The following is a 13,531-nucleotide window of genomic DNA, read 5'->3' on the forward strand; positions in this document are numbered from 1 at the left end:
TTAGGATAGAAATATTATCCAGTTCTTACAAAAAGTTGGTTTCCTGGGGGGCCGAATGGTTTAACACTGTGATGTATGAAGAGGGGGTTAAGTGGGTGTGTGCCCCCCCCCCACCCCACCTCTTACACACCATAAAATATCACAACTATTAGCTCCTTGCGGACCAGCATTGGCCGTACCGTGCACACGCCCATGACGCCGGGTCTCTAAGCCCTTATGGCGGTAAAGTAGATCTTCTCATTAAGTGAAACTGCTGAAATATCCTTATTTTATACAAATGATTAAGTCAATGGCGCTCACTTATACCCACCACCCATGGAATTGCAATACACATACGCAACACTTTTTCTCACCTCTCTTCCCTCACTCATTCCTCGTCTCTTTTCACACCACTTCCACTCTCTCTCTCTCTCTCTCTCTCTCTCTCTCTCTCTCTCTCTCTCTCTCTCTCTCTCTCTCTCTCTCTCTCTCTCTCTCCCCCCTCTCTCTCCCTCCTTATCCATTTCAATCTAATTTCTCAATCTCTTGCTATCCTTTTATTTTCTCACACTCTCCATCGTGGCTCTCCAAACCACCTGACCTGTCGGTTGCCTCTTGGCGAGTGTGTGCGTGCGGTAATGGCGTGTGCGTGCCGTAATAGCGTCGGGAAGGAGAATAGGGCGGCTAATTCCAGAGTCCGTAGTTATTATTATGAGTGTGGGGGTTGGGGGTGAGGGGGAGGAGTGAACCAAGTGCCCACTCGCTGTTGCCGTGTCAACGAGAGGGCACCTGTAAAATGCATTGAGATCCCTCCCCACACACACGCACTCACACAGAACAATACTTACTATTTTAAATACAGTAGAAAAAGGTATCAAATAATGACCATGTTAGTTATTTACCCCTATATTAATATATAGGCTATATCGTTTTTTTTGTATATTAATTTTCTAATACATAGACAATGTAGGTTTCTTAATTTACTGAAATATATTACATGAAAAAGAATTGTATTAAGAACAGTACAACTATTTTTAACTCCTTTAATGAGTCGCCGTAGACAGACGACTCACGTAACGTGTTGCTGCCCCCTAGCGACGGAATATAAGAATAACACTTGACTCGACCTGAACATCCTCCAGCGAAGTCACATGATCAAAACAAGCCAACATGGCGTCTGACAATGTTGTATATGCCGACCGAAGCGCCACTTAAAATCCTTTACCATCCGTTTAAAATTATACTCTCAACATTATATTTAAAGTGGTGTACAACTTCGCCCGCCGTTCATGGCAAGTTTTCTCTAGTGCGTTTTAGCGGCATAAAATGTTTTAAATGAAACTTGACAGCTCTGTTATGGAGGAGGTCGAGGGCAAGAAAAGACATGTAGGTTTTTGTTTACTTCTCTGGCCATGATATCCCTGCAGCATCCAATGCAATCTTACCTTAAAAAGCTGCATATCACCATATCACTGTTTTATATCGATTGAGCCACATCTAATGTTCATGTTTTCTCTTTCCTTTCTCTGTATTGCAGACGTTTTTACGAGTGCGGGCTAATAGGCAAACAAGACTGAATGGTATGTATATACATCCTATATTACACCCTCATTCATAATCTAAACTTTTAATGTATTTTTCTTTTCAATGTCATTAAACCACATCACAACGAAAAGTGTCTTTCATGTCCCAATAGTCTTTATGCTGTTGTTATTACACATTCAATTAATCACAGATCCTATTGATAAAACGTACATTTATTGAGAAAAAATACATTTCTAAACGGTTTTAAAAAGTGCTTTGAGAACGAAAATAATAAATACTTATTATGTTAAGACAAATACTAGTAATTGTTTTGAGCTTTCTTTTTAACAAAATTATTTTTGTTAAATTAAAATAGGGCTAGATTCATTTCTGTGTTATTATAAATTGATGATGCACTGCAAGATTGAGCCTGTTCGCATGACTAGATTGAATAGTAGTGATTCAATAGTAACTATTTGTGTCCATAATTACAGTACCCATATGTTGCAGTAAATGGATACACCCAACTAGATAGTCTTTTATAATTCATCCTGACCCATTTGTTGTTTCTACTCAAAAGTGAAAACAAATAAGAAGCTAATGAGAAACCAGTGAGGAATATGACTTGGAATGCTCTTGTCTCTCAGCCACTACCCTCATAACACTCTAGGTTTCAGCCCCAGTATTTACCAGGGGGCCATGAACGACTTTGTTTAAACAGTCTTCAACCTTTTAGCATTAGTAGCCTCTCTCTCACGCTCTCACTCTCTTCTGCTCTCGTTCTCCCCCCTTCTCTCTCTCTCTCTCTCTCTCTCTCGACTTGTCTTTTCCCGTGGCGGTGTGTTGCCCCTCTACCCCCCTCCTCCTGGGGGTTCCACTATGCCATCTAAAGTTAATGTTCCTGCACCGCCGTGCTATTAGCATTTAGCAAACCCCACAGAGGAATCAGGGCTTAACAGCCTAATCTGTTCTATGCTGTTAAATCTCTAATTTGAAATATAAATATGTATATATATATATATATATATATATATATATATATATATATATATATATATATATATATATATATATATATAGATAGATAGATAGATATATATGTGTGTATATTTGTATAGTGGAGGGAGGGATGGGGATGGAGGTAGAAGGAGACGGCTAGATTTGTGGGTAACGTGATGTATTGAATCGACGGACGGAGGGAGGAATAAGGAGTAATGAACAGGAAGGAAGTAGGAGAGTTTAAGAGTAGAGCGAGAGAGGTGGGGGAGATGCTAGGTGAGGGTGGAGAACCGTACGCGTGTCGACATACGCTTTCTTCAACATAACCCGAAACACGTATACGTTCTGTTATCAGAATCGGACTCACTTAATTCACTGCATATACATGTTTTTATGAAACTGTACGGGGTGCTGGTGCTAACCATGTGTCTCTCCCCTCTTTCTCTCCCTCCAGCCCGTATAGGAAAGATGAAGAGGAGGAAGCCAGAGGAAGGGGGACAGGTATGTCCGCTGTGCAGCGTGCCGTTGGCTGGGAGCGAGGAGGAGATGAGTAGACATGTGGAACAATGCCTTATCCAGGTAGCCCACGTTCAAGCACAAGCACCCCTCCTCTTTCTCTTTATTCCAACCTATCGCCGTCCTCTACCAGTCCAGACAGCCTCTCAGCACTTCACTCTCTCCGGACGGATTCCGACCAATCACCTCTTTTCTTGTAGAAGTCGACCAATGGCATGCGTAGAATAAACCACTTTACCCCTCTGTACCTCCTGTATAGATTTGAACTGGTGGCGACTGTGGTGTTTGTAGATGGGATAATCACTGTTTTTCAGTGGGGGGAATTTGCACTAATTGCGATTGATTAGCTGGTGGACAACTGTCTGTTATTCTAGTAGCCAATCAACACACATCACTGTTAGTGTGTTACTGTTTTAATGAATTTAATAATCTCCCTCTTTCCTATCATATTCTGATCTGTAGAGTCACTAACCAGCACTAGACCAACCGAACACTTACCAAACACAACACATTTATTTGTTGGCAGTTATAACAGTTGTGATTGGACAAAACATTGTGAGAGTGAACCCCATACATTATTGATATAATATAAGGCATTATATATTCAAGTATAAATATCAATTCATAGCATTATTTTTGTAGTCTTAAATTGATCTGTTAAAAACATGTTGCGTAACAGATCAACTGTGTCGTTATAGTGGTTGTGGCGTTCTATGACGTCACCTGTATTGACCTGCGGCGTGTTGTGTTGTGACATCAGCGCGAGGGCGCGTTCGGCGACGACGACTCTGCCGATGGCGAGAATGGGCGGGGCTTCGAGGAATACGAGTGGGCGGGGCAAAAGAGGATCCGAGCCACCGCACTGCTGGAGGGAGGCTTCAGAGGTACGTACGCACGCACGCACACACACGCACACACACACACACACACACACACACACACACACACACACACACACACACACACACACACACACACACACACACACACACACACACACACACACACACACACACACACACACACAAAATTAGTTCTGTGTGGTTAGCCTGTGGATGCTAATAAAACAGGGGAATGTTATCAGGTTGAAGAGATTGCCTATAAAGATAAAGGCCACCGTCGTGATGATGATGATGATGGCAATGACCCTTCAAGCTGTGTGCTCAGCTCCATCTCTCCCTCCACCCACCCCCGTTCTCCCTCCATCCACCACCTCTCTCTCTCTTTGTCCTTCCATTTGGCTCCTTCAGTGTTGTTATCTGGCCTTGGTTCTGTCCTGTCGTAGGAGCGTTAGCGCTCCTGAAGCAGGGCTGATGGCGACTGGGGGAGCCGTAATGGTTCCTGCCGGCTCTGGTGACCACCGGAGATGCCCCCCCCCCACCCCCCACCCCTCCTCCTCCAGCCAGGCCAAGGAAAACACATTTAGTTGGGCGATTGACCTGCCGTGTGTTTGTGCGAGTGCGACAGTTTGCGTGTGTGCGTGCGTGTATGTGTGTTGGTGCGTGTGTGTAGGACCACATTGGCCCTGCAATGCAATTATAGAACTGGACCAAGGAGTAGGCCACAAGGGACCACAGAGACTGCCCTCTTGACACACACACACACACACATTCCAGACACACTCCTACATGTACACCACACACACACACACACACACAACAAATTACCCCCTACATCATGAATGTGGATCTCTCAGATCTTTCCTCTCTGATTCATAATTCATTCAAACATTTTCAGCTTCCAATATAAAGGTTGTACGGCCTGTGTCGTTTTGGTGCTCTCAGCTTATTAAGAATTGTACAAATACTATAACAGATAAAGTAGAATTAAACCACAAAATAAACAAGAGACATATTCAACATCTTTCCTAGGTCACACTTTTAGTCTCCATTGAGTTACTTTGAAGTGTGTGTGTGTGTGTGTGTGTGTGTGTGTGTGTCAGCTTTCACGACGTGTGAGGATGAAATTGTAAGAGCCTCCCCTTTTTCACAGTTCCTACTCCACTTTTATCCCTCCGTCTCTCTCCTCCTCCATCCCTGTTCGATCTGTTTAAACACACACACACACACACACACAGTTAGATTCACCTACCCCCTGCCCAACCCCATTTAACACACACACACACACCTCTCTGTCACAGGAGCAGAGGAGGCAGATCAATGTTGAAATCCCAACTAAAGCTCAGACAAACAGCAGTAGCAGGTGGGGCGAACGAGGGAGTGACAGTCCTCTCTTTCTGTCCCTCATTGAGCCTGTGTTTAGTGTTGAGTGTTTAAGGGGGTGGACAGGACCCTTCTGCTGTTCTCTAATGGGCTGGTGTGTGATGTGACACGGACCACAGAGGTGCCCCCAAGGAGACAACACAGGAGAGACCCCCCCCCCTCACACACACACACACACACACGTGTAGGTCCACTCAGAAGGTGGATTTTCCTCCTTAAAAGATCCTGTGGTTCAAAAACACGCACACACACACACGCGCACACACACGGCTGAAGCCAGCTGGGTCTCCCTTGAGCTGAGGGATGCGGGGGGGGGGGGGGGGGGGTCTGCGTGTGTGTGTGTGAGGGCCGTGGGGGGGGGGTGGTCTTCGGGCAGGATAAAGCAGGGTCTATCTCTGTGAAGCGCCAGCAGCCTCTCTTTGAGAACCCGGAAGAAAGCCAGCTGCTAGACATAGGAGGCGGACCCCCCCCCCCACCATCCAAAGACAGGAGCAGACAGCCTGGGGAGGGGAGTGGAAATCGAACAAGCTCAGGTTGTGATTCAACTTCAACATGCTTCTGTGTGTGTGTGTGAGAGAGAGAGGAGGGGGAGAGGGTTGAGGGGGGAGAGTGAGTGAGACACTTCCCTGTATCTCTCCAGCTTACTGGGCTTCAAAGAGCCATTTTGGCAGAAGCTGAGACATCTTTCCCGTGTGTGTGTGCGCGGCTGTGCCTGTGCCTTCTTGCAATGCCGGAGGTAGAAGTTGCCTATCTATTAGTACAGAACATCACAGGTTCCCCCCATAACTTCTACACTTTCACTCTTTAAAGGAATAGTTCACCGATTCAGAACCGGTGTTCTATCATTATAAAATCGCTATAATATAAAAAAAAGTGTGTTTCTTCCCTCAGTCTAACCCAGGCCTCCAGTCACCCAGCTGTCCTGATTACATTTCTCCTGAGATGACGTCAAATGACGCATTTGACATCATCTCAGTAGAACTTTGCTTGCCTGCTAGAAGGGCCGAGGACTACAAACCACTAGTTCCGCAAATTTGTAAGCCCACCAATAAGGAATGAGAGGGGCAGGAGCTCGCGTACGAGATGTAAACGCAATGTCCGCCATGTTTCTTCACCGCTTAGCTAGGGAACTAGACCGACACAAACCTCCGACCATGGCAGAAGAAAATTTGCAATGGGAAACAGCCAAAGTGGATTTTGAAAATATATCGTTGGATTCGGACATTCAGGGCCATTTGTACGAGCCACACTACAGCCAGGAAGAATTGAGACAAATGGAGGAGGAGGCTGCAGCTGAACAAGCCTTGCCTGTTGCGGACGAGGAGCCGGAGCGCGCCGGAGTGAACTGCTCGGTTCGCCTATGGACACTAACACCCGTTCCATCCCCATGGAACATGGGTACTTGAGCAGTGCACTGTGAAAGACCTCCAGCGGCCCTGTATGCAATAAAATAAAGGGAAAAGAATATGAAAATGAAAACATGATCATTAGGGAGTGATTTTGTAAAGTATTCAAGCTATTATTGTGTACTTTGTAAACAGAAATATAGTAGTATATTAGGACAGTCTTACCTGTAGGCGAGTGCGTTTTGCTGAGGGAGGCGCATTAGAAGCGCAGGCCTGTTCGTCATCTGGGAACGGGCCCACAGCGAAGACGGACGGAACAGCAGTTTGTTTTAGAGCGTGCCTCATCATGCCGAAAAGATTTCTATCATAATCCTCCAGTTTGAAATAGAGACTGCATATCGTTTTACCTTTAATCATTTTAATACTGGCGTCTTCTCCATTTGTGGGGTTGTTTATCGCCCGCAGCCATCGTTTGCAACGCTCACTGTCTCTCACTGGCAAAACGTGAAAACTTACTTTCTGTCCCTTCCAAGACTTTTCGGTGCAACCGGGTACCAAACAACTATTGGGCATTTTTGCGTTTGAAAAAACGAGAGCAGAAGTCTAAACTAGTCAACATATCACGGGGATATGTTTACACAAAGTGTGCGTGCGGCTGCGACCACTCGTGCATGACATGTGGTCCTCCCCCCCTCCAAACCGAAACAGGCGGGCGGGGCAGCGAGCGCAATGCATCGTGGTAGTTGGAGGATGAGAGACAGAGAGAGACAGACCATAAAAACACTCTTTCTGCCTTTTCTCAGGCTAGGATGAACCGATTTCAATTTTTTTTGCACATTTATAATACATAGAATTATTTACTTTATATAATTATTAACCTTCATATGTCCACCGGTGAACTAGTTCTTTAACAAAGTTGGCAAGTATTGCTTTATTCATTGCTTTATTATTTTTTTCCTTTTCTTTTTTAAACCTGTCCGCTTTTTTAGTCGTCATAGAAACGTCATGGCAGAATGTCACGTCTTCTGCTTTCATTGGGAGGAAACTCGCCTGGGCTTCATGTCATCTTGGCGTGAATTATTTTCACTGCGAGATAAGGACCCCACACGCCATCTACAGACAGGCAGCCGGCCGGACGGATCTCAACGCTTCATCATGTCTGACCATCAGTGAGTGTAGCGATTGGAAGACAGACTCACAGACAGATCTCCGCTCAGGATAACAGCGCAGGGGGTGGGGGGGGGGGGCCTTAAGAGATGGAGAGGGGGACAAGGGAGAGGAAGAGGGATTAATGCTGAAGATGGCCTGAAGGAAAGAGCAGATGTTGAGAGGGGGCTGCTTTGAAAAAGGACTTCAAAGATGGCCGTCTCATCTCTTTGTGTCTCCCCATCTCTGACCTGTAAATGGCACAACGATAGCGCCACAACCTTTGCCATTCCTCGCCCCCCTCCTGCCTCTCTCTCTCTCTCTCTCCCTCTCCGAGCGGTCACGATAATTGCTATGGCAACGGGGTGTCACCTGAGGCCGCCCGATTGGGTCGATCTGGGCTCCCAAGGCTCTCTGACGTGTCCTTTGATCGCCCCCCCCCCCCCCCCCCCTCCCTCTCTCTCTCTCTTTAAATCACTTGGGGGTAACCACAGCGACACGTATGTAGATTGGAAGTGCCCCGTGTTAATGTCAGGAAGCGTGTTACCTGGCAGAGGGAACACGTGTAGTTGGCGTGTCGAGAGTCAACGATATGCATGAGGTGGCCTTAGAAATCAGCGTGTGTGTGTGTGTGCGCGTGCTCACTCTTGTATTGATTGCCCCTTGTCTTATTAAGGTGCAGGCAACACAGGCAGTGGAAAGGGGGTAGCTGATGTGTGTATCTGTAATTAAGGGGCACCCTAGGCGGACATTTTGTGTGTTCCATTGTCGTTATAACCTTGGGTGACACTGTACAGAGAAAAACTAGTTTTTCTTTTGCTTTTGGCCAATTGTTCTTTGGCTGCCGGGTGTTAAATGTAATGTTGTTTTTTTGTGCTCAATTTTCTATGTATAACTGTTCAATCGTAACTTACCAGTGAGAAACAAACAATAAATGGGGATATGGTGCCTTTTATTTAATAGTAAATAATTACTCTATGGCAAGACAAGGGGACAAAAAGAGTTTAAACAGTGGACAGTCCTTTTGATAAAAGCAGTAGAATTGAGTAAATAACAGTGGTGAGATGGAGGGAAGAATCTCGACAGAAGGAAGAGGGGAGAAAAGGAGAGGAGGAATCCAAGGGTTAAATAAGCTTAAAAGAGGGAATGGGTGGAGGAACGGGAAGAGGATGGTTGTTTGTGTGTGTCAGTGTCTGTGTGGGGCCTTCTGTCAGTGTGTGTGTGTGTGTGTGTGGCAGTATGCACTGTGAGTGAAAGGCAGTTAAAGTGACTCTGACCTTTCGCCAGCTAGATTAGATTGGCCTGCCAACACTGCTTAGAGGGACAGATAGTCGCACGGCATGTGCACTAGCGTGTGCACAAGCACACACACACACACACCGGAGAGAAAGACCAAGTGTGTGCGTGTGCACACGGACGACCACACGCCTCTAAGACCACGTAAGACATATCTACCCATCAGGTGATCCGAGTGGACCGTAGCAACTGTCACTTCTCCGATTTCCACTGTCCAATTCACGTCTCAAACCTTTCGTTTGTTGCTTGGTTTTCCAGGCCGTAGACTTGTGTCCGTTTACCAGTTTACACTCAATAATAAAAGCTGTTCATTAGGCATTAGGTACGACATTGATTTGATAATAATTTTTTAATTGACCCTTTGAACCTTCTGTGCACGATCCAAGATTTATTTCCTGTCCGTAGCAATAGTCCGAAAGTTAAATTCCACTTGCTGTTGTCACCAAGCGGCCACAGGATCCATATTTCGATCCATTGATTTGATTACCAACGATCTCCTCCTCTCTCCACCTCGGAGCCAGCGCTCCCTCTCGCTCCCCCTCCCTCTCACATTAGCGTGCGGGTTGTCTCGAACCGCCCATTTGCCGCTTGGCTGATGAAACGCTCTGCAATTCACAGCCCGTCACTCTCGGGTCTTCCAGCTCCTCCCAACCATAGTGCATTGTGGGTAGCACACCCCCTAATCTGAGCATATAGTTGCATTAGCACTCGAGACTAAAGCTCAACATTGTATAATTGAATTCCATCTGTACTAGGAGTACAGTTATTATATTACAAATATATATATTATTATATACAAAACGATCATGTCTGTGTTACTATATATAGAAAATAAGTTATCGTAGCAAAAGCAACTCTAATAATTCACCCATAGGCTGGAATATGCTCCCTCTACTTAAAATATGTATAATATAGCAGGTGTATGTTAACGCCACAGTGATTATTATAAGTAGAGGAACCACAATACACCAATATTCTGGATTCTGCGCTCTACTTATGACATTTTTGTAATAAAGAAGGTCTGTTAACGACATGGAGATATTAAAAAGCAGAAGGGAGCATGATCCACCAATATGCTGGAATATGCTCCCTCTGCTATATATTCTATCTCTTTGGCTCGTCACACACATACGGCCTTAATACTGCCCTCTGGGCGATACTTGCCGTTTACCGCGGGCCGCTGTGGGGCTCGGGTTTATGTTACGAGCCGCGGCCCTCGCTGCCACCGCCACCGGGACCAAATAAAAGGTAAAGGGCCCTTTTTTATTGGATCGCTAAAAACCAGGGGCCTGTTGGAAATGGGGCCCCGACATTAGTGGCGTATTACAACCGCACCGCTATCCTTTTTTATAGTAACGCCTGTCAGACTCTCTCTCTCTCTCTGTCCATGTCTCTCTCTCTGTCTCTGTGTCTCTCTCTCTCTCTCTCTCTCTCTCTCTCTCTCTGTACATCTCTCTCTCTGTGCATCTCTCTCTCTCTGCATCTCTCGCTATCTCTGCATCTCTCTCTCTCCATTTGCACTATTACGGATTCTTCCGGAGAGGGGGATGAATTGCATGGTCAGAACAGGTAGAAGGAGAGGAGGAGGGATCTGGAACACAGGTGCGTGGTTGATGTTCTAGCATGAAGTGCAGCATGTACCATGGCATGTAGCGCAGCGCTGTGCTTGTTTCATTTTTAGTGTGTGGGGGGGGGGGGGTCGCTCACTGTAGACGTGAACGTTGGAGGAATGTTGGGGACAGGTGTGAATTTCATGGCTGTCAGGTTTTTCAAGGCTATGACTACAGCAAAACGCACACACGAACATGCACCTCTTTGTGTGATTGAATAGACAAGTAGAAAAAAAAATCTGTTACCTACACATGGTTGGACAGACAGGGAGTAAGTGATGGAGACACACACACACACACTCTAAGACGTGGAGTAAGTGACAGAAGGACAGACAGTTGCACAAACACGGACGAGAGATAGACGATGCCTTCAAACACACACACACACACACACACACACACACACACACAGGTTGGTGTTGCTAAGTGGAGCTGAAAGGGGCAGTCAGGCAGCGGTAAGAGTTTGTCTGGGCGTTCATCTCAGGGTTTATGGAAGTGCCACACACACACACACACACACACACACACACACACACACACACACACACACACACACACACACACACACACACACACACACACTCAGGCGCACACATGCACAGAGCGAAGATGGATGGCTCACCTGTCCATCTTCATCAGGTCGCCTCTACCCTCCCTACTCACCCCCCCCTCCCCCTCCTCACTCCATCCCTCCACACACACCTTTCTTCTCTTGTCTTCCTTTACTGCAGTTTGAACTTTTTTATACTATTATTCCATCGGTGATCGAACAATGAAAGAGCTACAATCAATTAATATCAACAATATAAACAATCGGTTAATGTGCGGGGTAAAACGTCTCAAATGGCGCTTGGTTGAACTGAATTTGTTACATTCTACACACAGGAAAAAACATGTGGAAAATCACAACAATTCAATGTTGGGTTACGTCATAAAAAAATGTACGATGACTTATTGTCCTAAATGACTGCAATATATAAAAATGTTTGTTCTAACCAATTGCTTTCTCCTCTCTCTCTCTCTCTCTCGCTCTCGCTCTCTCTCTCTCCTGCTCTCTCGCTGCCTCTCTCGCCCTCAGGAACGGGCTTCGTGGTGTGCGGCACCAAGGAGAGTGCGGCGGACAGCGACGGCGACCTGGACGTGGACGGAGACGACACGCTGGAGTACGGCAAGGCCCAGTACACCGAGGCCGACGTCATCCCCTGCTCCGGGGCCGGCGAGGACCAGGGCGAGGCCCGCGAGAGGGAGGCGCTCCGGGGCGCCGTGCTCAAGTACGTCCATGGTCTAGCCTAGCCTAGCCTAGCCTAGCGTAGCGTGCTCAAGTACGTCCATGGTGTAGCCTAGCCTAGCCTAGCCTAGCGTAGCGTGCTCAAGTACGTCCATGGTGTAGCCTAGTGTAGCGTAGTGTGCTCAAGTACGTCCATGGTGTAGCCTAGCCTAGCGTAGTGTAGCGTAGTGTGCTCAAGTACGTCCATGGTGTAGCCTAGCGTAGCATAGCGTGCTCAAGTACGTCCATGCTGTAGCCTAGCGTAGCATAGCATGCTCAAGTACATCCATGGTGTAGCCTTGCGTAGCATGCTAAAGTCCGTCTATATTTAAAGATTTGAATTTGATGACGTCATGATATGCATTTCTTGTACATTCTTGTGATTACATTTTTTACTTTATCCTCGTGTGTCCTTAATGTGTTAACATGTACAGACAGCCGAAAGCTTCGCCCTGACATAACTGACATAGAATCAGATCAACCGAGGGGTTCTGGGAGGTGCAGTCTTTAATCCCTAACCTTTGTGTCCTCTCTGAATGGAGCAGCGGTGGGATGCCTACCGCCAGAATAACGCCAGAGTTCTCCAAATGGGCCAGCGATGGTGAGTCATAGCACACACATGGAGACCCGAGCAAACGTAATAAATGTAAGAGTGGTGCGGGTTCAAAGTTTTGTGGAATTTTTTTCCAAATGTCTTCCTGCACTATTTTCACTATTTTTGCCTATTTTCCGGCAGTTGAGAAACACAAAAAATTGTGCGAGATGTGAATGTCCCTCAAACCCCCATTCTCCTCGTGTCTCCAGAGATGCCGTCGACGAGCAACGGTGAGAGCAGCAAGCCGGACCCCAACGCACCCTCCTCTTCCTCCTGCTCCTCTTCCTCGTCCTCCTCCGTGCCGCGAACCTGTAAAAACAGCGAGATCGAAAAGTAGGTTGAAAGCGCACGCACGCACGCACACGCACGCACGCACACACGCACACACAGTGGGAGAGAAAATCACTCTCGCCACTCTATAACCACATCAGACCACACACACGGATACAGATACACACTCACACACGTGCACGGACAAACAGCCAAACCCTATGACTTTCTGATGAGTTTTCTTACTAGTGGGAGAGTTGCCTTCTGGAGAGGTCATAAATGATGCATTTAGTCAGGTGTGTGTGTGTGTGTGTGTGTGTGTGTGTGACAAGACAGGGTGGGTCTCTCTTGGTATTGATCTTCTCTGCAGTTGTCGTCTGTCTGAGCTGAGAGCTGGCTTGGAATCCTTAATTGGGACGCACGCACACACACACACACACACCCGGTGAATGCACACACGCACATACACACTGAATGAAACATCACACAGAGGCAATGTTCAAATAAGAATCCTCAGAAAGCCAGACAGGCCCTACAAGTGCTGGCAGCCTAGCACACAGTGAGGAAGGCTAGTATAGAAAAATATTTAAGTAATTTAAGTTGACCGGAGACAGCAGTTGATTGTCGAATGAATAGAAAAGTGTACTCTAGTTTCACAGAGTATTTTCGATCAACACGGCATTATTTAGTACAAATATTAGTAAGTGTATAAGTAATGAATGTTACCCAACATCAATAATTAAATACTAAGTTGAGCTGCC

At 46.3% G+C, this 13,531-nt stretch overlaps 1 protein-coding gene across 2 annotated transcripts; it reads left to right on the forward strand.

Moving 5' to 3' along the window:
- The first annotated feature begins 1,163 nt into the window (after positions 1-1,163).
- On the forward strand, positions 1,164-12,848 carry LOC311370995 (E3 ubiquitin-protein ligase RNF220-like). 2 transcript variants are annotated; one of them, XM_084489256.1, is made up of 7 exons: positions 1,164-1,365; positions 1,517-1,559; positions 2,957-3,081; positions 3,779-3,902; positions 11,717-11,909; positions 12,451-12,506; positions 12,710-12,848. In XM_084489256.1, exons 1-7 carry the CDS (start codon positions 1,315-1,317, stop codon positions 12,835-12,837), a joined length of 720 nt encoding a protein of 239 aa, XP_084345382.1. In that variant the 5' UTR covers positions 1,164-1,314; the 3' UTR covers positions 12,838-12,848. The 2 variants fall into 2 exon arrangements, with proteins under 2 accessions (XP_084345382.1, XP_084345383.1); XM_084489257.1 differs by having other exon boundaries at positions 2,957-3,003.
- Positions 12,849-13,531: the final 683 nt, after the last annotated feature.

The sequence above is a fragment of the Micromesistius poutassou genome (genome assembly GCF_964030765.1).
Source record: "Micromesistius poutassou genome assembly, contig: SCAFFOLD_5181, whole genome shotgun sequence".
In the NCBI taxonomy this organism is placed as follows: domain Eukaryota; kingdom Metazoa; phylum Chordata; class Actinopteri; order Gadiformes; family Gadidae; genus Micromesistius; species Micromesistius poutassou.